Source organism: Podarcis erhardii (assembly GCF_964252035.2).
Source record: "Podarcis erhardii genome assembly, chromosome: 16".
NCBI lineage: Eukaryota > Metazoa > Chordata > Lepidosauria > Squamata > Lacertidae > Podarcis > Podarcis erhardii.
The window spans coordinates 27,614,328-27,636,539 of NC_138514.1; the positions used below are offsets into that span (position 1 = coordinate 27,614,328).

The 22,212-nt window shown below is 46.8% G+C and overlaps 1 protein-coding gene across 3 annotated transcripts in view; it reads left to right on the top strand.

The window, feature by feature from the left end:
* The window catches only part of ATP2A3 (ATPase sarcoplasmic/endoplasmic reticulum Ca2+ transporting 3), an 86,762-nt gene extending 65,663 nt beyond the window's left edge, over positions 1-21,099 (top strand). For 2 of the 3 annotated variants that reach the window (XM_081843485.1, XM_081843487.1), the window contains 11 exons: positions 344-469; positions 3,295-3,513; positions 3,909-4,244; positions 4,911-5,131; positions 6,671-6,873; positions 8,491-8,576; positions 8,971-9,104; positions 10,517-10,634; positions 12,175-12,292; positions 15,957-19,459; positions 19,834-21,099. In XM_081843485.1, the coding sequence (XP_081699611.1) occupies positions 344-469; positions 3,295-3,513; positions 3,909-4,244; positions 4,911-5,131; positions 6,671-6,873; positions 8,491-8,576; positions 8,971-9,104; positions 10,517-10,634; positions 12,175-12,292; positions 15,957-16,009 (1,614 nt within the window). In that variant the 3' untranslated portion in view covers positions 16,010-19,459; positions 19,834-21,099. Of the gene's footprint in view, positions 1-343; positions 470-3,294; positions 3,514-3,908; positions 4,245-4,910; positions 5,132-6,670; positions 6,874-8,490; positions 8,577-8,970; positions 9,105-10,516; positions 10,635-12,174; positions 12,293-15,952; positions 19,460-19,833 lie in introns of all 3 variants that reach the window. The other variant, XM_081843486.1, reaches the window with a different exon arrangement.
* The last annotated feature ends 1,113 nt before the right edge of the window (positions 21,100-22,212 follow it).

The following is a 22,212-nucleotide window of genomic DNA, read 5'->3' on the forward strand; positions in this document are numbered from 1 at the left end:
CTTATTCAATTAAACTGAAAGCACCAAGGGTCAACAGGAGTAAATCTGAGGCTTTCTCCAGCGCTGGTAATATTTAATTGGATTGAGGATAATGTGCCTGCACAGCAGATGCCTTTAGTAAGGGGCCCACAGGTATCACCCAGACTGACCCCCACAAAAAACACACAGCAGTAGGACCCTGATACTAGGAATTTTCTAGAAATCTTGATGTTGAGCTTATCTGCTTTTTTCTGAACCTTCTCCGTACCTTTTTTGAGGTGGGATGTCCCGCTGAAGGGAATTCACCTTGCTGAAGTTTTGAGGGTTCAACTCCTGCATCCTTTCTTCCCTCCTCCCTCTTCAGGTGATCAAGCAGCTGATGAAGAAGGAGTGCACCCTTGAATTTTCCCGCGACCGCAAGTCCATGTCAGTTTACTGCACGCCGGTGCCGACCAACCACAATTCTTCTGGCAGCAAGCTCTTCGTCAAGGTACCAGCTCGTGGGCAGAGAGCCCTGCTCCACTTGGTGGCCACAGAATGCTGATCTTTCACAAGCTGGCAATGAAAGGGGAGCGGCAACAGAATGTTGCAGCGTGGGGTTCTCCTGCTGAGGGTTGGGAGGGAGTTCCAGAAGGTAGGTGCCGCCATGCTAAATGCCACCGAGCTCTGACATTGTGCAGACCAGACCTTCTGATAGGATGGCGTCTGCAGAATGCCCTCTCCAGCAAAACACAGCAATTTGTTGGTTGTATAGAGGACAATCTTTTAGGTATCCTAGTCCCAAACTGCATAGGGCTTTTCACACCAATACCAGTTCAAAATCTCGCAAAATCCTGCAAGCAAGGTACCCTAGGCTGGAGGGAGTTTGTCTCCATAAGCCACCTAGTTACCTCCACACCAACCACAATAGTAGCCCCATCAACACCAAATTACTTATTTTTTAAAATTTAATTTCTATACCACAGTGGAAGAGTGCGCCAGTAGGGGGTAAACTTGAACCGTTGGAGAGTTACAGCACCTGCTGTAGCTATAGAGACTGATACGGGAGAGAGACATGTTTTGTTGCAGCTGGGGCAGAAGAAGATGCCCGGTTTATAATAATATAATAATAATTTATTATTTGTACCCCGCTCATCTGGCTGGGTTTCCCCAGCCACTCTGGGTGGCTTCCAACAAAGATGAAAAGTACACTATTACAGATGCACCACGGCGTTTCTTCTCTCTGCATATACAATACAAAAACTCGAAAAACAGCAACCCATAATGTAATAAAAAACTAAAACAATTGCAGTACTCCAGCCACGATTGGCAGACTCAAAACTCCCCATTGTCCCTCGCCATTGACCATACTGGCTGCTGGGGGCTCCCTCTCTCCGCTGCTTTTCCTCCAAGGTTTTAGCTCTGGGCAAGGCTGAATCCTGGCAATGCTTACAAAAGGTTTTAGTGAACCTGTAACCCCGGGGAATTGGCATTCTCTTACTTACTCATTACATATATACCCACCTTTCATTCATCAGGGGCGTAACATGATGGTGCTATTCTTCTGTGAAGAAGCGTTTTCTGCTGCTTCTGCACAAGGGTTGTTCTGTCTATGTCACCGATTTCCCCTTTCCGTCTGGGTTTTGTAGTGACCTAATCAGGGTTCCCGGTATTCCACATAACTCTGCTCCGTTGTCCAAGCTTACCCCTTCTGCGAAACATGCGGCATTTGAAGACTGGCAAAGCAGCACCACCTAGAGGAAATGCTGGGAATTGGCTGAGTTCCCAGTGAGCTAAACTATCACTGGGCTTAACCTCTACAATCGCTCACTTAGCAGAGCTTCTCATATGCAAGAGGATATCGGGAGGAAAACGGACAATTCAAAAGCCAGCATCCTTGCTATAGCAGGGCAGGGAGACCGGATGCACCTCCAGAGCTTGCTGCACTCTAGCTCCCATCAGTCCCAGCCAGCATGGCCCACTGCCCAGGGATGATGGGAGTTGGAGTCTAATGCTGTCTGGAAGGCCACAGGTTTCTCACCCCTGGGATGCAAGGGGTTTGCACTGGAGGTGAAAATCACATTGCTTGTTTAAGAACGTTATAAGAGCCCTGCTGGATTAAAACAATGCCCCACCTAGTCCAGCATCCTGCTCTCACTGTGGCCACCCAGATGCCCCAGTGAGAAGCCCACAAGCAGGACCCAAGCGCAAGAGCCCTCTACCCTCCTGTGGCTCCCAGCAACTGCTCTTCAGAAGCATTGCTGCCTCCAGTTTCGGAGGCAGAAGCATAGCCATCATGGCCAATCTCCATTGATAGGCCACTCCTCCATGGTTATGTCTAATCCTTTATTAAAGAAATCTAGGTTGGTGGCCATCACTGCCTCTTGAGGGAGGGAGCGCCATAGTTTAACTATCCATTGGGTGAAGAAGGACTTTCTTTTCTCTGTCCTTCCAACCTTCACCTTCATTGGATGTCCAAGAATCGCAGTGCTATAACAGAGGGAGAAAAAAAGTTTCTCTGCTCCAAAAGGCAGAAAAGTAATTCCCTAAAAAGCACACGCTCTTGTTTTACTTTTAAGTCTCTGTTTTCATGCAGAGGTATCGTCGATCAAATGCCCAGTGTTCATTTGTGAGTTCGGCTAAAGGACATATTCACACTAAGACTGGTTGTTGTGTTGTTGTGTGTGTGTTTTTTTTAAAAAAAATCTGTCCTGCTGGGTAGGGATGGGGGTCTGAATTTGCTGCTCTTTTCATCAGACCTATCCAACCCAAGGTTTCTAAACTTACTGGTGGTTCAGCATACAACCTTCAACCGGATGATTCACCACTTCTGGATTTTTGAAGTGTTTTTTTGTTTGCAAAAAGTGAACAGAAATTGCTTATTTTTAATGGCTTAGTTTTAAGACCATTTTTCTCTCACTTAATGCAGGAAAAAAGGCTAAGCTATTACAACTAAAAATGGCGACTTTACAAATGTACAATGAAAACCTTTAAAATAGCAGCAAAAATGCAATAAAGCAGGAGGTGCCCAAACCATAGTCCATGTACCACCAGGAGCCTGTGAGCATCATTCAGGTGGTCCATGCTGTGTCTGTGAATTTGAAGAGGGCAGGCGGCACATCCATCCCATCAAATAATTCACATTGAATTTTAGCCCTGGCCCTTTAGTCGGCTCTCCATCCTCTGGGTGCTAATGGAACCCACCTGAGGAATGCAGCCCAGTGCTAGGCAACCCCCCAGCTCTTGGGCTGGTTGTCCTCCAATCTCTTACCAGTTTGCTTGCTTTCTGCATCTCTTAATGGGCCTGTCCTGTGACTTCCATACCTTTTCCGACAGGGCGCCCCAGAGAGCGTCATCGAGCGCTGCAACTATGTCCGTGTCGGCAGCACCCGGGTTGCCCTGACTCTCTCCACCAAGGAGAAGATACTCTCCAAGATCCGGGAGTGGGGCACCGGCATCGACACCCTGCGCTGCCTCGCGTTGGCCACGAGAGACCACCCTCCGCGGAAGGAGGATATGCGTCTGGATGATTCCAGCCAGTTCATCAACTACGAGGTAAGGCAGAGTCAAGGAAGAGGCCAAAGAGCAGCCTGGTTTAGGATGGAGTGAGGTGGTTGGAGCAGTGCATGAGGACCAGGGTTAAGGAGCTGTGTACAGTTCATAAAGACTTTAAGGCTCCCCAAGCTATCATTGTTTATATCCACCTTCAGCTTGATGTTTGCCGGTTGTTTGGGACGACATCTGCCTTAGGTCTTATGGCTAATGCAGTTTGATAATTCTTTGGCTCCTTAGAGGAGGCATTGGGGAAAAACCAGTTCTATCCTCAGCCATTCCTGACTACAATCACTAGGCACCCTTGGGCCTTTCTTAAAAAGGGCTTCCCTCTATAGAAAGTCTGGTGGGTACCACTCTTCAGGGGACTGATCCCTCCCTTCTCGTCCGGCCTGCAGACCAACCTGACCTTCGTGGGTTGTGTGGGGATGCTGGACCCTCCTCGGAAGGAAGTGATGCTGTCCATCGAGATGTGCAAGAAAGCCGGCATCCGGGTCATCATGATCACTGGCGACAACAAGGGGACGGCCGTGGCCATCTGCCGGAGGATTGGGATCTTCTCGGAGAGCGAAGAGGTGGCGGACAAAGCCTACACGGGGAGGGAATTCGACGACCTCTCGCCAGAGGACCAGAGCAACGCCTGCCGTTCTGCTCGCTGCTTTGCCCGCGTGGAGCCTGCCCACAAGTCCAAGATAGTGGAGTACCTGCAGTCGTTCAACGAAATCACAGCTATGGTGAGCTTTGGAAACGGGGACTCCCTGACTGTCTTGTTGCATCTGAAGCCTCCAAGCATGTTCCTGAATCAGATTTCGGAGCTAGCTGGCTCCAAATCCCCTTCCAGTTGCTGGACCTGCAGATAATCTTGGGAAATAGCTTGGGTGGGAGTGGATTGGGCCCAAGGCAGCTGAAAGATTGTGTCTCCCTGTATGAAGCTGACCAGGTGCTAAGATCCTCAGGTGAGCACCTTCTCCCAGTCCCTTCAGTATCAGAGGTGTAGCTGGTGGTGACCCAAGATAGGGCCTTTTCTGTGGCTGCTCCCATATTGCATAATTCTTCTTCTTCTTCTTCTTCTTCTTCTTCTTCTTCTTCTTCTTCTTCTTCTTCTTCCCTCTCAATAGAGTAGCCTAAGACCTTCTTGTTCAGACAGGTCTTTGGAAATCAAGGTGCAAACAGTGCTGCCCAATGGGCTGCTATCAGGGCAAACTAGATTTTAATTGCTGGCTCTAAATGTGCATTTAAACTCATTTGTTATTAACACATTGTATTTTATAACATGTTTAAATGTTTAGGCTTGCTGGCTTTCCACAGGCGTCGGGTTTGCCCCTGTGAGAAGACGATGCTGGCCTAGATGTCTCTTCTTATGTTCCTTCCAGTGATGAGGGCTTTTCTTTGTGCTCCAGACCGGCGACGGAGTGAACGATGCCCCTGCGTTGAAGAAAGCCGAAATCGGCATCGCCATGGGCTCCGGCACAGCGGTGGCAAAGTCAGCAGCAGAAATGGTCTTGTCCGACGACAACTTCTCCACCATCGTCGCAGCCGTGGAGGAGGGCCGCGCCATCTACAACAATATGAAGCAATTCATCCGCTACCTCATTTCCTCCAATGTCGGAGAAGTGGTCTGGTAAGTGCCTTCTCCCTCCATTCTGGACCCAGGAATGCCTGTGGCCCTCCAGACGGGTGCCAACTCACACCAGCCAGCATGGCCAATCATCACGGGCAATGATGGAAGTTGTAGTCCAAAATATTGGGAGGGTGCCTTCAAAACCATCAAAGAATGTGTAAATGCGCCTTATTTGCTTTGTCCATTGGGTGCTCCCCAGCAGACAAGTTTGGCTTGAGCATGGGTTCCACTCCTAATTCATAAGCTTTATAATAATAAAGCATGGGGTCCCCAGCAAGCCAGATCTTTATCTCCCCCACAAATGGTCTGACTTTGACAGGTGGGAAGAATGCAGAATTGTACACCAGTACATCAGCTGACCGGCAGGGAGTTCAGTCCTGTTTTTTGAAGGGTTGAGGTACACCGGAGCTTTCACCACAGAGAAGTAAGCAGAACAGTTGCTCTGGTAGAGAGCTGGGTGCCTCTCAGGTGATAGATGGGAGAAGAGTATTAGATGGTCCAGCAGGAGGGGGCACGAGTCCATGACTGCTTCAGATATTAGGGATGTGCCTAATTTGTATATGCTTGGCAGTGGTACTTGGGTTGTAATATGCTGAGTGTGAGTGATCTATGTAAAAGGGGTTGGTGGGGGCAATGTTGGAATCAACGAACGCTTGTGGTGGTTGTGTGAAACGGGTTGGTGAGTAAAATGGGATGAATGATTGCATGCATGTTGTGGCGCTTGAAATTTATACCACCTTGCAGGGCTTTCCAATTTTATTCATTCCTTATTACATTTGTGGATATTGTTAATGCATTTTGTTATGCGACACGTTTGATGTGGTTTTATTGTACTGATTGTGTGCGCAACCCACTTCGATATCTTTTAGCTAGCAGCGTGGTCTATAAATGGAAATAATAAACTCACTATGCCTCAGCCAATAGGCGGGGAGTTCAATCCTTCTTTCCTGATGCATCTCTACTTGCCCCGCATTTCATGTCACAAATGGGGGGAACCCTGGAGGTTTCCAGTCCTTGGTTTCTGGAAACCAGGCCTTATGAAGAATGGTTGAAGGAGCTGGATATGTTTAGCCTGGAAAAGAGGACACTGAGAGGAGATGGGATAGCCATCTTCAAATATCTCAAGGGCTGTCACATGGAGGAGGGAACAAGCTTGTTTTCTCTTGCTCTGGAGGGTAGGACTCAAACCAATTGCTTCATGTTACCAGAAAGGAGATTCTGTCTAAACATCAGGAAGAACTGATGATAAGAGCTGTTTGACAGCGAATGGTCACCTTCAGGAGGTTGTGAACTTTCCTTCCTTGAATGTTTTTAAGCAGAGGCTGGATAGCCATCTGTCATGGTTGCTTCAGTTTAGATTCCTGCATCACAGGGGGCTGGACTAGATGACTTTTTGAGTCCCTTCCAACTCTACAAGTCTACGATTCTCTGAAATCTTGTCCCACAGACCTGAGGTTTATCACTTGTGTGATAAAAAAAGAAAAGCACTGGGAGTGAAATCAAGTCATGGTAGAATTTCTGTGTGTTTCTTTCCCCCAGTATCTTCCTGACAGCCATCCTGGGCCTCCCCGAAGCATTGATCCCAGTCCAGCTGCTTTGGGTCAACCTGGTGACCGATGGGCTGCCAGCGACGGCTCTGGGCTTCAATCCGCCTGACCTTGACATCATGGACAAGCTGCCGCGGAATCCCAGGGAGCCTCTGATCAGCGGGTGGCTCTTCTTCCGCTACCTTGCCATTGGAGGTGAGAAACGCCCCCCCCCCCAGGCCATGTTCAACACTAGGGATTAGGGAGAATTTTGGAGACTGCTTTAATCCCCATTCGCAGCACAGAGTTTAGAAGTTCCCACAGGGAGACTGTGTGTGTAGAGTCAGGTCCTCTCTGCAGACATTTGCCCAGAATGCATCAGAATCCAGCAGGTGTCAGGTGACCGTGGGGCGGGGCTAAGGGTGGAGCATCATAGCCTCTTCATCCTCCCCACCCCTTAGTGAGATTTTATCTCAGGTGTATCTCACATTCTAAAACAAATCTCCGTAGTTACAGCCAATGACGAGCGTCAAGGAAATACAATGAGAGCCACATGAAATGCATTATCCAATAGGGTGTATAATAGGGTGAAAAGGAATAAAACAAAATAAAATACCAGAATTGGCCTTTTTGGTGGTGGCTCCCTGTTTGTGGAATGCTCTCCCCCAGGCCTGGCGCCATCATTATACATCTTAAGGCGCCAGGCAAAAACATTCCTTTTTAACCAGACCTTTGGCTCCTAACGACCTGTGGCCTTCTAGAGTGGGTGGGATGCTTTAATGCATTCCCCCTTTCCTATCTAGTTTTAATGTATTTATGGGGGCTTTCTTGTGGGGGGTGTGTGTTAAGCTTTTTCGTAAGTTGCTTTGAGTTGCCATGGCAAAAAAGCGACTAGTAAATTCATTTAATAATAAGTAACTAAAAATAGCACAGCCTTAAACAAAATGGGCATTAACGTTTTGTCATTGCGTCACGAACTCCAAAGAGGAAAACTGCAAAATGTCTGGGTCGGTTCCTGGTGGGTTTTGCTTAGCTGGAGTGCGGCACTTGGCTACTCTGAGAGCGAGAGATATCTCGGCTTCCCTGCTTCCTTCCAATCACATCTTTGTTGCAGTTAGATTGTAAACCTTCTAGGGAAGGCTTTGTTCTCTGATTTAATGTTCTATAACGGCCAGGATCTTAACAAGGCAGTTAACAGGTCTACTCAGAAGTAAATCCCCCTGGGGCCAATGGGACTTAATCCCAGATAAGTGGGAATAGCAGTATTGTGGCATCTCTGACCGAGGGTCTAATTCAGCCTGCCAGGGCCTTCCATTTGTCCTGTGTTTTGGACAAGACACGACAAGTCCCACCCACCTGCCTCATCCTATGTCTTCTCCCCACTGCACAATGTAGGCCAGCTAAAGAAGCCACTTGAGTGAAAGGGGAAATTGTATATACCTCCCATCAGCTGGTTGGCAGCAACTGCAAAGATCTGTCCTTTCCAAGCACCAACAACCAGCTGATTGCCTGGGCTTCCCTCCCTAACAGCTGTGCCAAAGTGACATCATTGCGATGTTGTGTGATGAACAGGCCAGAGGCCCTGCCCACTTGCCAGACATGTCCCATGGGAGGTGGAGTATAAAGCTTGTGGTATTTAGGTTGCAGCATCAAAAATGCTGGTGAGCAGAAGCTGCCCAGGGATTAAGTAGCCTTTGAAACAAATAAATGATGCTCAGAGTGGGGCTGCCCTGTAAAGCCTGCTTGGAGGATATGGCTGCCTTCTGAAATCAGCACAATAGCACACAGAGTTTCGCCTGTGTGATCGATTACTTTTTCCTCATTTCCTTGCAGTGTATGTTGGCTTTGCCACTGTGGGTTCAGCTACCTGGTGGTTCTTGTATGACCCCGAAGGACCACAAGTTACCTTCCACCAGCTGGTAAGTTGATAGTCCAGTGCAGGGAAAACACGTGAGAATATCAGAAGAGCCTGGATCTGGCCCATCTAGTCCAGCATCCTGCTCTCACAGTGGCCGACACATGAGCAGGATCCAAGCACAAGAGGACTCGCCCCTCCTGAGACTTCTGTTATTCAGAATCATTCCTGCCTCAGACCACGGAGGCAGAGAATAGCTATCAAGGAAGCCTAGTCATTCTTGTTGTCAACCCACAGGGATAGCAATTTCGTGACTGCTGCTAGCAAAACAGGGAATAAAGTAATTTAATTTTTAGGAGCAAAAGGCTCCTCTGGAACCTGTTGGTAGTGGCGGTGAAAGATGGGGGGCAGTGGCAGCCCCTCACTCCAGACTTGTATTTATATTCTCCTGCCTACAGAGGAACTTCATGCGATGCACAGAGGACAACCCCATCTTCGAAGGCGTCAACTGTGACATTTTCGAATCACGTTACCCGACCACCATGGCGCTCTCTGTGCTGGTGACCATTGAGATGTTAAATGCACTCAACAGGTAAGGCATTGCCGGCCAGGCATCTCCTTCTCTTAAAAAACGGTTTCGGTATGAAATTAAGAAGAAATGGTCCGGCAAATGGGAACTGGCTAACACAGGTACAGTCTGTGGCCCGTTTAATCCAGGAAGGGGATTTTCTGCATCACTTGTAAGTCATGCGTAGATGTGCAGAGAACCTTGACATCTGCATGTGCTTCTGAATCATGCAAGTACAAAATCATTTGGGCAGAGCATGCTCTGTGGCATAAATTATTGTTGCCACTAGTGGAAAATGCCTAGAGTTGCACAGGAATTATGAGAAACCAAAAAAAAAAAACCCCACCACAGTGCAGTTTTGAAAAGTTTTGGTCCGCCATCGTGATTTCAAGTGGCTTCCAAACAAAGACCAAAACCTGAAAACCGCTTTCCAAACTATAGTGGTACCTCATGTTATGTACTTAATCCGTTCTGGAGGTCCGTTCGTAACAGGAAACCGCTCATAACATGAGGCACACTTTCTGTAATGGCGCCTCCCACTGGTGCCATGCCGCCGGAGTGCGACTTTCGCTCGCATCCCGGGGCAAAGGTCGCAGCAAGGGGCATCTACTTCCGGGTTAGCGGAGCACGTAACCCACAGCATTCGTAAGGGGGACAGAGCCACCACCGTCGTCGTCTTCGTCATTATCACCAATATCAAAAGTATCATTATAATATGTTTGTAATATAGCACATTGGACTTTAATTTGGGTCATGGGTTTTTTTGGGCTCGAGTAAAGTGACAGACGCGGGTGGCGCTGTGGGTTAAACCACAGAGCCTAGGACTTGCCGATCAGAAGCTTGGTGGTTCGAATCCCTGCGACGGGGTGAGCTCCCGTTGCTCGGTCCCTGCTCCTGCCAACCTAGCAGTTCGAAAGCACGTCAAAGTGCAAGTAGATAAATAGGTACCGCTCTGGCAGGAAGGTAAACGGCGTTTCCGTGTGCTGCTCTGGTTCGCCAGAAGCGGCTTAGTCATGCCGGCTCCCTCAGCCAATAAAGCAAGATGAGTGCCGCAACCCCAGAGTCAGCCACGACTGGACCTAATGGTCATGGGTCCCTTTACCTTTAAAGTGACGAAATTTGGGTTGGTAAAGCAGATGTTCTCTTCTATCCTTTTCATGGGTGAATTATGGGGGGAAGAAGGATGCATGTGTGGAAACGGTGCGGGGGGGGCACAGCAAAGTTTTCCTGTGATGTTTCTGGTCACACCCACCAGAGTCAATGAGATTTAGTGTGAGTAGATGGTGTGTTGATTTTAAAAATCCCACAGTTCCATAACTCAAGAGGAACTGCAGTGGGAAAGGAACGTTAGGGATCAGGGCAGAAGCTCTAGCATTATAATCAGGAAAACTAACCCAATACTCCCAACGTCTGAATGCACCCCATCTCTCCCACAGTGTGTCTGAAAACCAGTCGCTGCTCAGGATGCCTCCTTGGCTGAACCTCTGGCTCCTGGGGGCCATTGTCATGTCCATGGCTCTGCACTTCCTGATCCTCTACATGAAGCCATTGCCTGTAAGTAGGTAGAACCTGCATTTTTGAGGGCGTCCAGATGCAGACGAGACCCAGGCTGCCCGTGCCTGAAATCCCCATCTCCTGCTCCACTATTAAAGGTGTAGGAGACAACCCTCACCCCATCCCCTTCAGCATCTGACCACCCAGACACCATGAGAGAGGGGAAGCCTTGGACCCCAAGAAAGATGCTACCTGCTCTCCCACTTTCTGAGCAGGCTGGGTCCACATGTGGTCCCTTTCAGGACTGGACTTGGCAGGGTAAACATAACCAGTTGCCTTGTTACTGAGGCAGGAAGTTGGTCCTAGTAAAGCAGTGGTTCTCTAAGTGGGCTGTACCCTGGGGAGCAGGAAGTGGGATTAACTGGGGGGGGCACTAAGGCCCCATCCACATGTCCACTTGTGCCATGCCTAGAAAGCATGAGTCTAAGCACTTTTCCACTTGCCCAGTTCCTTCCAAGGGAATACCCACTCTCTAGAGATAGATTGGAACAAATGGCAATCCAAGGGGAACCCAAATTGCTGTTTGCTCCAATTGAGCGCTAAAGAGCGGTTCTAAGAGGCCAGCAGAAGGTGCAAATGAGCATCAGACCTTGAAAAGCTGGCATCACTGGATCCATTTCATTGAACGGATGTTTAGAATTTAGTTTAGTTTTCATTGGCTTTTGAATAAATGTGCAATTAATCGTTACTTTTTTGATTTTTGTGTGTGTTATTGTCTTCCTTACTGCAAACTGCTATTCTCAATCATGCTTTTTCATAGGATAGGATAGGGGGCACTGGAGATGAGTTTATGGAACCAAGGGGGCAGTGGCCTGAAAAAGTTTGCGAACCCCTGGTCTCAAGCAAGCATGGAGCAACCTGTGGCCTTCCAGGTGGCCTCCAGCTCCCATCACACCTGAACATTGGCTATGCTGACTGGGGGCTGATGGGAGTTGGAGTCCAACAACATCTGGAGGACCTCAGGTTCTTCATTCCTGATCTAGACCAACAGCTGCTCTCCAGAGTCTCAGTTAGAGATCTTCTCCGTTGAAGCTTCTGTTTGATGAAGAGGAGACACCGGGCATCAATCGTACAACCTCCCATGTGCAAACTTTCCCCATATGTTTTTCTCCCTGCTGGGAGACCCATTGTGGGCTAACATTGTATATGTTTGTTTAAATTCACATTTAGAAGTTGTCCCCCCCCCCCCGAAGCAAAAACATTATCCAGCAAGAAAAATATTGCATTGTGACGTACTCCCATTCGTGGTTCCAGTTATGAAGTTACGCCCTCCTCTAGGAAACTCTATTCCGTTTCTCCTCCCCTTTTTCGTGTTTCCCTCTGCAGACACTCAACAAGCTCATTGAGCTGCTGGAAGTGTCGCCATGCTTGGGGATCTTTTTCTATAAAAAAAAACTAAGCAGTGCTATAAACCTCAGGGTTACCACTGCAAGTCTGCTGATTCCTGTGCCTGGACAGTGCCGTATTGGTTACATAATGATTGGCACTTGCCTCTGAACAGAAGGACAGGTGTGATACATATCCTCTCCTTGCTTCCCAGCTGATCTTCCAGGTGACACCACTTAGCTGGCCCCAGTGGGTAACGGTGCTGAAAATCTCCTTGCCGGTTATCCTGCTGGATGAAGGACTCAAGTACCTTTCCCGCAATCATTTAGATGGTGAGTGTGTCCTGTGGTGGGGTTGGCAGTCCTCTCCTTCTTTCCTGCATGTGCATGGGTCACTTAGGAACCCAGCTAGCGGGGTCACAATTATCATAAAAATGATAACAATAAAAATATATTATTTATACCCTGCCCATCTGGCTGGGTTTCCCAAGCCACTCTGGACAGATTCCAAAAGAATATTAAAAACACGATAGAACATCAAACATTAAAAACTTCCCTAAACAGGGCTGCCTTCAGATGTCTTCTAAAAGTCAGATAGTTGTTTATTTCCTTGACATCTGGTAGGAGGGCGGTCCACAGGGCAGGCGCCACCACCGAGAAGGCCCTCTGCCTGGTTCCCTGTAACCTCACTTCTCGCAGGGAAGGAATTGCCAGAAGGCCCTCGGAGCTGGACCTCAGTGTCTGGGCCAAACGATGGGGGTGGAGACGCTCCTTCTGGTATACTGGGCTGAGACCATTTAGGGCTTTAAAGGTCAGCACCAACACTTTGAATTGTGCCCAGAAATGTACTGGGAGCCAATGTATCAGCACAGATAAGAGACAAGCAGAGCTCTGCGAGGTCAGGCCAGAGGCTCATCTGGTCCAGCATCTTGTTCTCATAGTGGCCAACTAGATGCACCAGTGGGAAACCGGCAAGTGGGACACGAGTACAAGAACACTCTCCCCGCACTCCTGTGATTTCCAGCAACTGGTATTCAGGAATCTTGGGTGAGGTACCTTGTCAAAATGTTTTTTGAAGGTCCAAGTCCACCGTGTCCACTGGATCACCTCTGCCTATATCAGGGTTTCCCAAATTTGGGTCTCCAAATTTGGACTACAACTCCCATCATCCTTAGCTAGCAAGACCAGCGTTCAGGAATGATGGGAACTGTAGTCCGGAAACAGCTGGAGACCCAAGTTTTGGGAAATCCTGACCTATATGATTGCTGACACTTGTAGAACTCTTAACTAGTTTGTGAAACAGGACTTGTCCTTGCAGAAGCCTGGGAGTAAGTCCCACTGAGCTCAGTGAGGTTCACTTCTGTAGAAATGGACAGTTTACATGAGAAACATGTCATTCTTCAGAAGTTGTTTTGAGTGACTTTGAAACTCCCTGCCTAGGGGCCTCAGGCAGGTACTTTCACAGTACTCTTTTGGGCACCCGCAAAAAGAAAGCATTTCTATTTCGGCAAGCCTGTCCACATATGCAGACTGTTGCCATGTGCTTTAATCTGTTTTTATCTTATTGTTGGTTTTATTTTTTTTATAAAAAGCTGTTCTTAACTGTTTTATGTTACTGCTTTATAATCTTTTTGAAATCCAGTCTGAGGGTTTTTCCTTGCAATCAAGCGGCATCTAAATTATATGAAACAAATAAATAAAAATTGCAATTGTAAGTCTAAACAGAAGTTTGCTGGAGCATTCATTATTGTATTTTAATATTTTGTTAAAAGCTGCCCAGAGTGACTGGGGAAACCCAGCCAGATGGGCGGGGTATAAATAATATATTATTATTATTATTATTATTATTATTATTATTATTATTATTCATAACCGTGACTAAGCTGCTCCTGTCCAGGTGGGGTCGTAGTTGGCTGCTAGAAGCTATGTGAGTGCCATGGATATCACATGGCCTTTCAGGGACAGAGCTGGCTCTATCCCCACACACAGACAACACACAAAGTGTAAATCTGATCCTTAGGGGAGAATGCAATCCCATTCAAGCAGGTTGGGTACCAGCTCGCTTGGCTTCCCACTCCTGCTATTGCATTGCAGGAATTTACAAATCCTCTTAAATCAATTGTGGCGTTTTTTCTCCTTCTTTGCCTGCCAATGTAACCTGCTCTCTTGGAGACCATAAAAGGCCCCTTTGAAGCACAGCAGGATCTCCATAGTGACTCATTACCGGTGGGCATAGAACAGAGTCTTTGTGTCTGCCTTGGATGCTGAGAGCATGTCGTTCCCCCTGTCATAATATGGCCTTGTAGGGTAATCCTTTGCTGTCGTTACCTTGGAGCCAAATTGACATGTGCAAGGGGGGGGGGGGAGAGTGCTTTACGAGAAGACCCAAACCCATCCCCCCCCCCGCCCTCCAGGAGGGTTTCTGGCATTGTTTTGCTTTTTAAGCAAAGAGAAATGCTGTCTGCTACCTGACTTTATGTCAGGAAGGCGGCTTTCATGCTTTGAGGGCTTTTAAACAAAGATCTGTCAGGGATTCTTTAGCCTCGCTCCCTGCATTGCAGGGGGTTGGACTACATGACCTTTGAGATACCTTCCAGCTCTATAACTCAATGCTCCACTTGCCACTTAGAGAGACCCCCCCCAAAAAAAAAACTAGGACACAGAGCAAGCCCCAGGCCACTTGGAGACCCACATGTCTCAATCTGGGCTACTAGGAAGGGGAAGGCCAGGCCCAAGGCTCAACACGATTCAGCAAGTATAGATCTTGTTTCAGCAAGTGCTGTGGAACCTAAGGTAAAGGTAAAGGGACCCCTGACCATTAGATCTAGTCATGGCCGACTCTGGGGTTTTGGCGCTCATCTCGCTTTATTGGCCGAGGGAGCCAGCATACAGCTTCCGGGTCATGTGGCCAGCATGACTAAGCCGCTTCTGGCGAACCAGAGCAGCGCACGGAAACGCCGTTTACCTTCCCACCGGAGAGGTACCTATTTATCTACTTGCACTTTGACGTGCTTTCGAACTGCTAGGTTGGCAGGAGCAAGAACCGAGCAACAGGAGCTCACCCCGTCACGGGGATTCGAACCGCTGACCTTCTGATCGGCAAGGCTCTGTAGTTTAACCCAGAGCACAGAGTCAGAAGTTATCTCCTGCTATTGCAGCAAGTAACACTGCCCCTGAGGTTCCATTCATTGGTCATGGGCCATTGATGGGGTCTATCCTGTCCTGCAATTTTTGTCTAATGGCCCTTTCCCAGCTATTTGAGGTTGTGGTCCTTGCCAGGAACCTGGTTCAGAAGCTTCAGCTGGTCCAGAATGTGGCAGCCAGACTGCTGATAGGGCATCTGGCTGACAACCTGTGACATCAATGTTAAAGCCTCTGCACTGGCTGTTTTTCATCTATTATCCAGCCAAGGTCAAGAACCTTGTATTAATTTGCAAAGCCCTGAATGACTTAGGCCAGGTTGATTCCTGAGTTCATCTGCAGGAGGGTCATTGGTTGTTCCTCAGGTTGGCACGGCTTACTTGACAACAACAAGAAACTGAGCCTTTAGTGTCATTGGCTCGGTCCTGTGGAACACTCTGCCATTAGATTCAGCAGGCACCTTCTCTGCCAACTTTTAAACTCCTGCTGAAAGTTTTTCTGTTATGCAGCCAATTAAGAATACATCTTTCCACAATAACTAGCTGATTTCTGATTTTAACTTTTTCAAATTTTATGGTATGGCTTTACATATAATTGTTGCAAACAGCTCTGAAGTTTTTAATGAATAGCAGTAGATAAATATTTTTTATAAATAAGTCTCATGAGGCAGTTAGTTGCACAAAGCAGCAATCTCTTGCATGAATGACTTTTTTTGGGGGGGGGGGGTTCCCTCCATCCTGAGTTATACTATTATGGTTAAAGGTAGGGGGAAATATTTTATCTTTGAAAAAATGAAAACCGATAATCATTTCCCATCTCTCCCCCTCCACTCATTCGCCCCACCACCACCAGGCAGAGATGCGAAGAAATGAAACGACACCAAAAGGAACTCAATTTCTCCGCAATTGAACCCTCAGCTCCTAAATGGGACTGAAGAGTCTGCATGCCTGAACATCACCAGAAGCCAACAAGGAATATGCATGCTTTTGAAAAAGTGTCGGACTTAATGCAGTTGAATCGTTAAAGAAAAGGAAAAACAAACAAACAACCTGACTTTATTTTTAGTTTTGTTTTTACTCTTGTTACATAGCTTCCCCTTCCACCCTTGTACATAGTGGTGCAAAGACTGGACAGCTAAATTATGGCTTAGGGTGTAGAATTTTGCAATGTCGTGGAGACAGGAGAGCCTATATCCTTAAAGGTCTGCTTCTTCAAAATGCAATCTTTTTTCCTATAATTTTCTCTTCTTCCCCACCCTCCAAATCTTCAGTGCCCTAAAAACCTGTATTTTTCTGTCTCAGAAAGGAAGTGAGCTTGTGGTAGTTTCGGGGAGAGTTCTTGACAGACACCACTCCCTGCTCAGGAAGAGGTTGCATTAAGTGCTCCCTTGATGCTCTGACTTAATTTAACTCTCACCTGAAACCCATAAGTGAAAAATCACACAAATCGTTTTGGAGATTTCCCGCCCCCCCACCTCCCCCTACGTTCCAATGTATCTTAAGGTAGTCAAATACCCCTAAATCCAATCAACAATGCGCTATCAAAAGAAGATTCTTTTATGTATTTATTTTATAAATTTGCATGCTATGAATCAAATGTGGGGGGGAATCATATCTAGGCAATGCAGATAACAAAATTGGCTTAACATAATCTGTTTTAAAGCCATCAAAAGTCATATCAGCCCAAGGACTTGGCCATATGTCTGGGAAAGCTTGAGTAAATAAGGATGTTTTAAGTTCTTAAGGAATCTGTTTCCTTTGATCAGTTTTTGTTGAAAAATGCTGTGGGGAAATTTTTGTTACTAACATTGTCTGGGACTAAAAAAGCAGGAAATAATCCCAGTAGCAAAAATAAATCATTTTCTGGGATAAATTTCCCCTAGACTCTGCAAAAGAAAACTGCCTGGGCACATAAATTGAGCCAGAGTTGCAGATAATTTGGGGCAATGGCAAATCTTGGGATACTTAATCTTCTCCCAGATGCCTTTTTTGGAACTCAGAAAGAAAACGGTCAATGGTAAGTGGCTGAAATATGTGGGCATTATTTACTACTGAACATTGTCTTAGGTCAGCCTTGCCCAACCTGGTTGTGATCCAGAGGTTTGGGATCACAACCCCCATCAAGCAGCAGAACTGCGCTAACTCAGGCGGATGGGACTTGTAGTCCAAAACATCTGGAAGGGCTTAACCCAGACTGCCCTAAATGAACTATGCTATAGATCTTTGGGTAAATTCTGCAGTGGAAAGTGCCCTGGGGTGTAATTGCAACCCCAAAGGTCTGAGTTAATTTCAGTCCCATTCATTTATCCTGCCTTTCAGTCTAACAACCCTGGGAATTACTGGGAGTTCTATAGAGGGCTGAATGTTGAATGGTCTCTGCACACCACAAAACTACAATTCCTAGGGTTGCGGATTCTGTGTTTATGCTGTGTTTTCATTTGCTGTTTTTATGTGAGAGATACAAGTCCAGCTTAAGCTGTTTTCAACCACGTTTTGTTGGGTAGGTCTGCTTTGCACTAGGGAGTGAATGCTATCAACGTGTTGCCACCATACTAACATAACATTTAAAAATGTGGGTGTTGCACCTTCATCTCAGGGATGTTACTGTGGCAGTTTTAGGTTCATCCTAGCGCCACAAAAGTTGGAGTGTTTGGCTGCTTGCCGTGACCAATTCTTGCACAATGTAATTTGCTACAGAATCTTTTTTGGGTGGGGTGGATTCTGGTGCAGAGTATTGTGTGAATACGCCACATGATCCTGCCACCTTTTTCTTGTTAAGGGTTTCCATGACCTTTGGGACACATTTCAGAACCCACGTGTCTTACCTTTCAAATAACAATAAGCCAAAAAGAAATTCCGTGGACCATGTGGAATAAGCAACTGCAGAACTGAGAATGCATTAACCAAATCTGAGGGGAACCCCTGAAGGTGAATGAGGGCTGAGCAAGCTGGGAAAAACTTCCTTATATCTCCAGGCTAATGAACGCTGGATCTGTTGAAGTTCTTGATTGTCATGCACAAACAAGTTGAAGTCACAGGCACATATTGTTAAATGTACAGGAGCAATGCCAGGAAAGAAGGTGGCAACCCAATGTGTGTGTCATATTCATGTTCCTGTAGTTATCGCTTTGCTAATTGAGTTTAAGCCCCTCTGTGTCTCAACTTGGGCTATGCATTTCTTTGCTTTATTTATAGATACCTGGTTCATGTGTTGTGCTAAGGCAAACCATGGTTTAGGGTGAATGCCCTGGCTCCCGAAGAGGAGATTGCAGTTGCTGCTGGTTTGTTCTGCTGCTGGTTTGAGTTAAGCCATGGTTTCGTTTAGCTTGTTGTCCAAACCTGAGCTTGTCGTTTAACTCTCCTGGACAAAGAACAAGCCATAACTCCTAGGACAGTCCTTGGTTACTGTTCATGTTTAGCCTGTAGAGAGCTAAACCAGCAGTCCAGGTTCAGATGGCATGCTAAGCCGAATTATGGTTTGATTTAGTATGGGACAGCGGGCAAAGGGTCCCATGCTCTAGGATTCCGCATGTTGGTGCTAAGCCAGGCTTAATATAACATGCAAATCCATTGCTAAATTTAAAACATTGTTCAAACCTACTTATCTGTCATCTTTCCCAACCCAAAGATATCTCAGAACTGTAGTTTTTAGGCTATAAATATTTAGAGAAAAATGATGCAAGGGTTCGTGTTTCTTTTGTGAGCTTGTGGGGGGTACTGAAACTGCCCCCCCCCCAAAAAAAATTTTGATGCCTTTTCTTGCAAAGCTGTTCACTTTCCAATTTACCTTGCCCTCATTCTCTCACTTACCCTTACTGATGTCATCAGGTAGACCAGGCTAGCCAATGGGATGCCCTTCAGCAGTTGTGGGATTACAACTTCGATCAGCCCCAGCCAATGGTCAGCGATGATGGGGGTTGTAGCCGACCAACAGCAACTGGACTAGACTGTCTGCTCCTGAGATAGCAAAGCATGATAGGCTGCACAGTACTGCAGCAGCAATCATCTTGTGGCATGATCCCTGATTGGCTAGACTTTCCCTCAAGATGGATCCTAGAGGAAGCAGCAAGTGGGTAAACAAAGGCCAGTAAACAGGATACGAATGTGGGCATTTATACAATCTAAACTGGTAGGGAAGGATCTCTGCTGTACCAAAACGGCCAATTTCTGATGATAACTAAAAGTGGAGAATCTTTTCTAAAGCCCCAATCCAGCCTCTTTGCGTCATTCTCCCTGCTCCAGTGCCCTTCCAGATATTTTGGAATACTCTTCCCATCATCCTGTACTAGAGAGCAAGTTTGGAAGGTTGACTCCAATCTCATATCTTAGCCGAGACTAGACAATTCTATAATTCTATGAAGTTTGTAGGGACGCAGGTGGCGCTGTGGGTAAAACCTCAGCACCTAGGACTTGCCAATCGCATGGTCGGTGGTTCGAATCCCCGCGGCGGGGTGCGCTGCCGTTGCTCGGTCCCAGCGCCTGCCAACCTAGCAGTTCGAAAGCACCCCCGGGTGCAAGTAGATAAATAGGGACCGCTTACCAGCGGGAAGGTAAACGGTGTTTCCGTGTGCTGCACTGGCTCGCCAGATGCAGCTTGTCACGCTGGCCACGTGACCCGGAAGTGTCTGCGGACAGCGCTGGCTCCCGGCCTATAGAGTGAGATGAGCGCACAACCCTAGAGTCTGTCAAGACTGGCCCATACGGGCAGGGGTACCTTTACCTTTACCTATGAAGTTTGTAGCACCCCCCCTTTAAATAATAATAAAAGAAACAACTACTGGAATTCTCAGGGAAAGCCTAAACCAGACTCCAGCCTGATTTTGTCGTATTTACCTTTGTTGTCTTGGAGGTAACGCTTCACCCTTTAGCATTTTTGGCGAAGGGTGTGAGTGAGGGGGAAGCCCTAATTTTTGGCAAAGTGGGGGAATCACCTCAGGCTCCAGATGTGGGGGGTAGGGGGCAGTGACAGCCTCCTACAGATGTTCCCCCAGAGCCCCCTGACCATTCCATTCTCTTGGGGAGCAGAGCTGTGTCCCTAAATTAAGGTCCAGGGCACAATGCTATCCCGTTGCTTGTATTTGAAGGAAGATGCAGCTGCCGATCTAGCTGGCTTCTATACGTAAAATGGAAAGGAGGCCATCTTGGCCATACATTTAAAGTGGTGTGATCCCACCTTGAACCGTCATGGCTTCTGCTGCCCAAAAGAATTTTGGGAGCTGCGGTTCGTTGAGGGTGCTGAAAGTTGCTGGGAGGCACCTTTTCCCCTCACAGAGCTACAGTTCCCAGAGTTTCCTGTGAAGAGGGATTGATTTAGTTAGACCACTCTGGGAACTGTAGTTCTGGAAGGGTAATAGTGGTCTCCTAACAACTCTCAGCGTCCTTAACAAACTGCAGCTCCCAGAATCCTTTGGGGGAATCCATGATGGTTTAAAGTGGTATCATAATGCTTTAAATGTTGGTGCCCCGGCAGCAAAAATGTCTTAGGCCAGCCCTGCCTAGGTTGAAGTCTTCTCAGTGTAGTTATAGCAGGCTAAAATCTGACAGGTACCTCCGAAAACTTCATCTGTGGATTTATACCGGTTTTTGTTTTTTGTTTTAAGAGAGGCAGGCAAAGAGAGATCAGTCACACATATTGGACCTGCTTAAGCAGCTTTTGTTTTATTTTTTTAAATGACGATTCTCCAATATGCTGAATGAATATCAGGCCACCCCTTTCTTCTTTATCACCAGCATTGTATAAAATAAGATGTTAATTAAATGATTGGGAGCATCACCAGGCCTCTGGGAGTGTACAGACTTGAATATACTACTGAGTTGGTTTTGCTGTACAGGAAAAAAAATTCTTGCATGAAATGTTGTTACTGTATTTAATATATAAATGTATTCAAGGAATTTTAATATGGAGGTTTTTTGGAGAGGGGAAAAATACCCCTTTATAGATACTGTGTCTGATTTCAGGAAAGTTGTTTTAAGAAACAGAAAGAAAAGTTATTCTTCACATTCTGGCTGTGTTGTGTGTGTGTTTCCCTCCCCCCTCCCCCTTGCGGTCAAGGTGATCTCTGTTGGCATTTTAATATTTTAGTCAGATGGGGAAGACCAACACACAGATTGTACAAGGCTATGAATGCTAATCTCAGTGAAAATCCAAGCCAATTGATAAAAATAAGCAATAAAAACGCTACAATTGTAGCGAACAGCATGAAGTAAAAAAGAAAGAAAGAAAAAAGAGGTATAAACAAATTTATACAATCCAAAGGGAGCCTTGACTGACAAAGAGTCAAGGAGAATAAGGCAGATGTGCAAAAGAGAGAGGATGGCACCCATTTATTCAGTTATTTAATTAAAGTAACCCAGACACAGTCAAGTCACCATCTGCCAGCGTCCAAATTCTGAGAGACCTCGCAACTCACAACAACCACAGCAACAACAACAACAAATTTAATTAACCGTTCCCCAAAAGCGGATGCATTTTGCAGATGAATTGCATGAGCTAAGCTGCTGGGTGGAGAGTCCTCTCTTGCAAGGTTGTGTCTGTGCCATTTTACTCCTTTCCATCTCAAAATATGTACCAGAAGTCACTTTGAATTTTGTAAGAAAAGCAACTCATAAGTTACAATATCAATAACAGTCATTTATCATACATGGAATTCTTAGCACTCCCATCATAGTCCCTCTCGTCTCCTTGGATCGATCTAACCCTGGAACCAGGAAGAGTCAATTGTGGAAGTCTCTCTAGTTTTAGCAGGGGAAATGTTAGGAGGTTACTTTCCAACTAGGAAGACTTCAGCAAAACACCCCAATCCTGGGACACCTTCCTTATGCAGAGGTCCTTTGGCGTGTCTGCGGTGCTGGTTGAGTTGTTGCTCTGGGGCCCAAGTGTATCATTCACAAGGCAGCTTGCAAGACTCTAAAATTGGAGGTGGGCAGGGGGTTGATTTTCAGCATGAGGGTGATTTCCCCTCTTCATGAACCCCCTGGGGGCAGCAGCAAGTGTAGCCCACAAAAGAGAAGATTGGTATCCATCTATCTCGGGAGACAACGGAGGACTGCGCCTTCGGGGGTAAAGCCCAAACCATTGGAGAGTTACAGCAGCAGCTGTGGCTGTCCAGACCA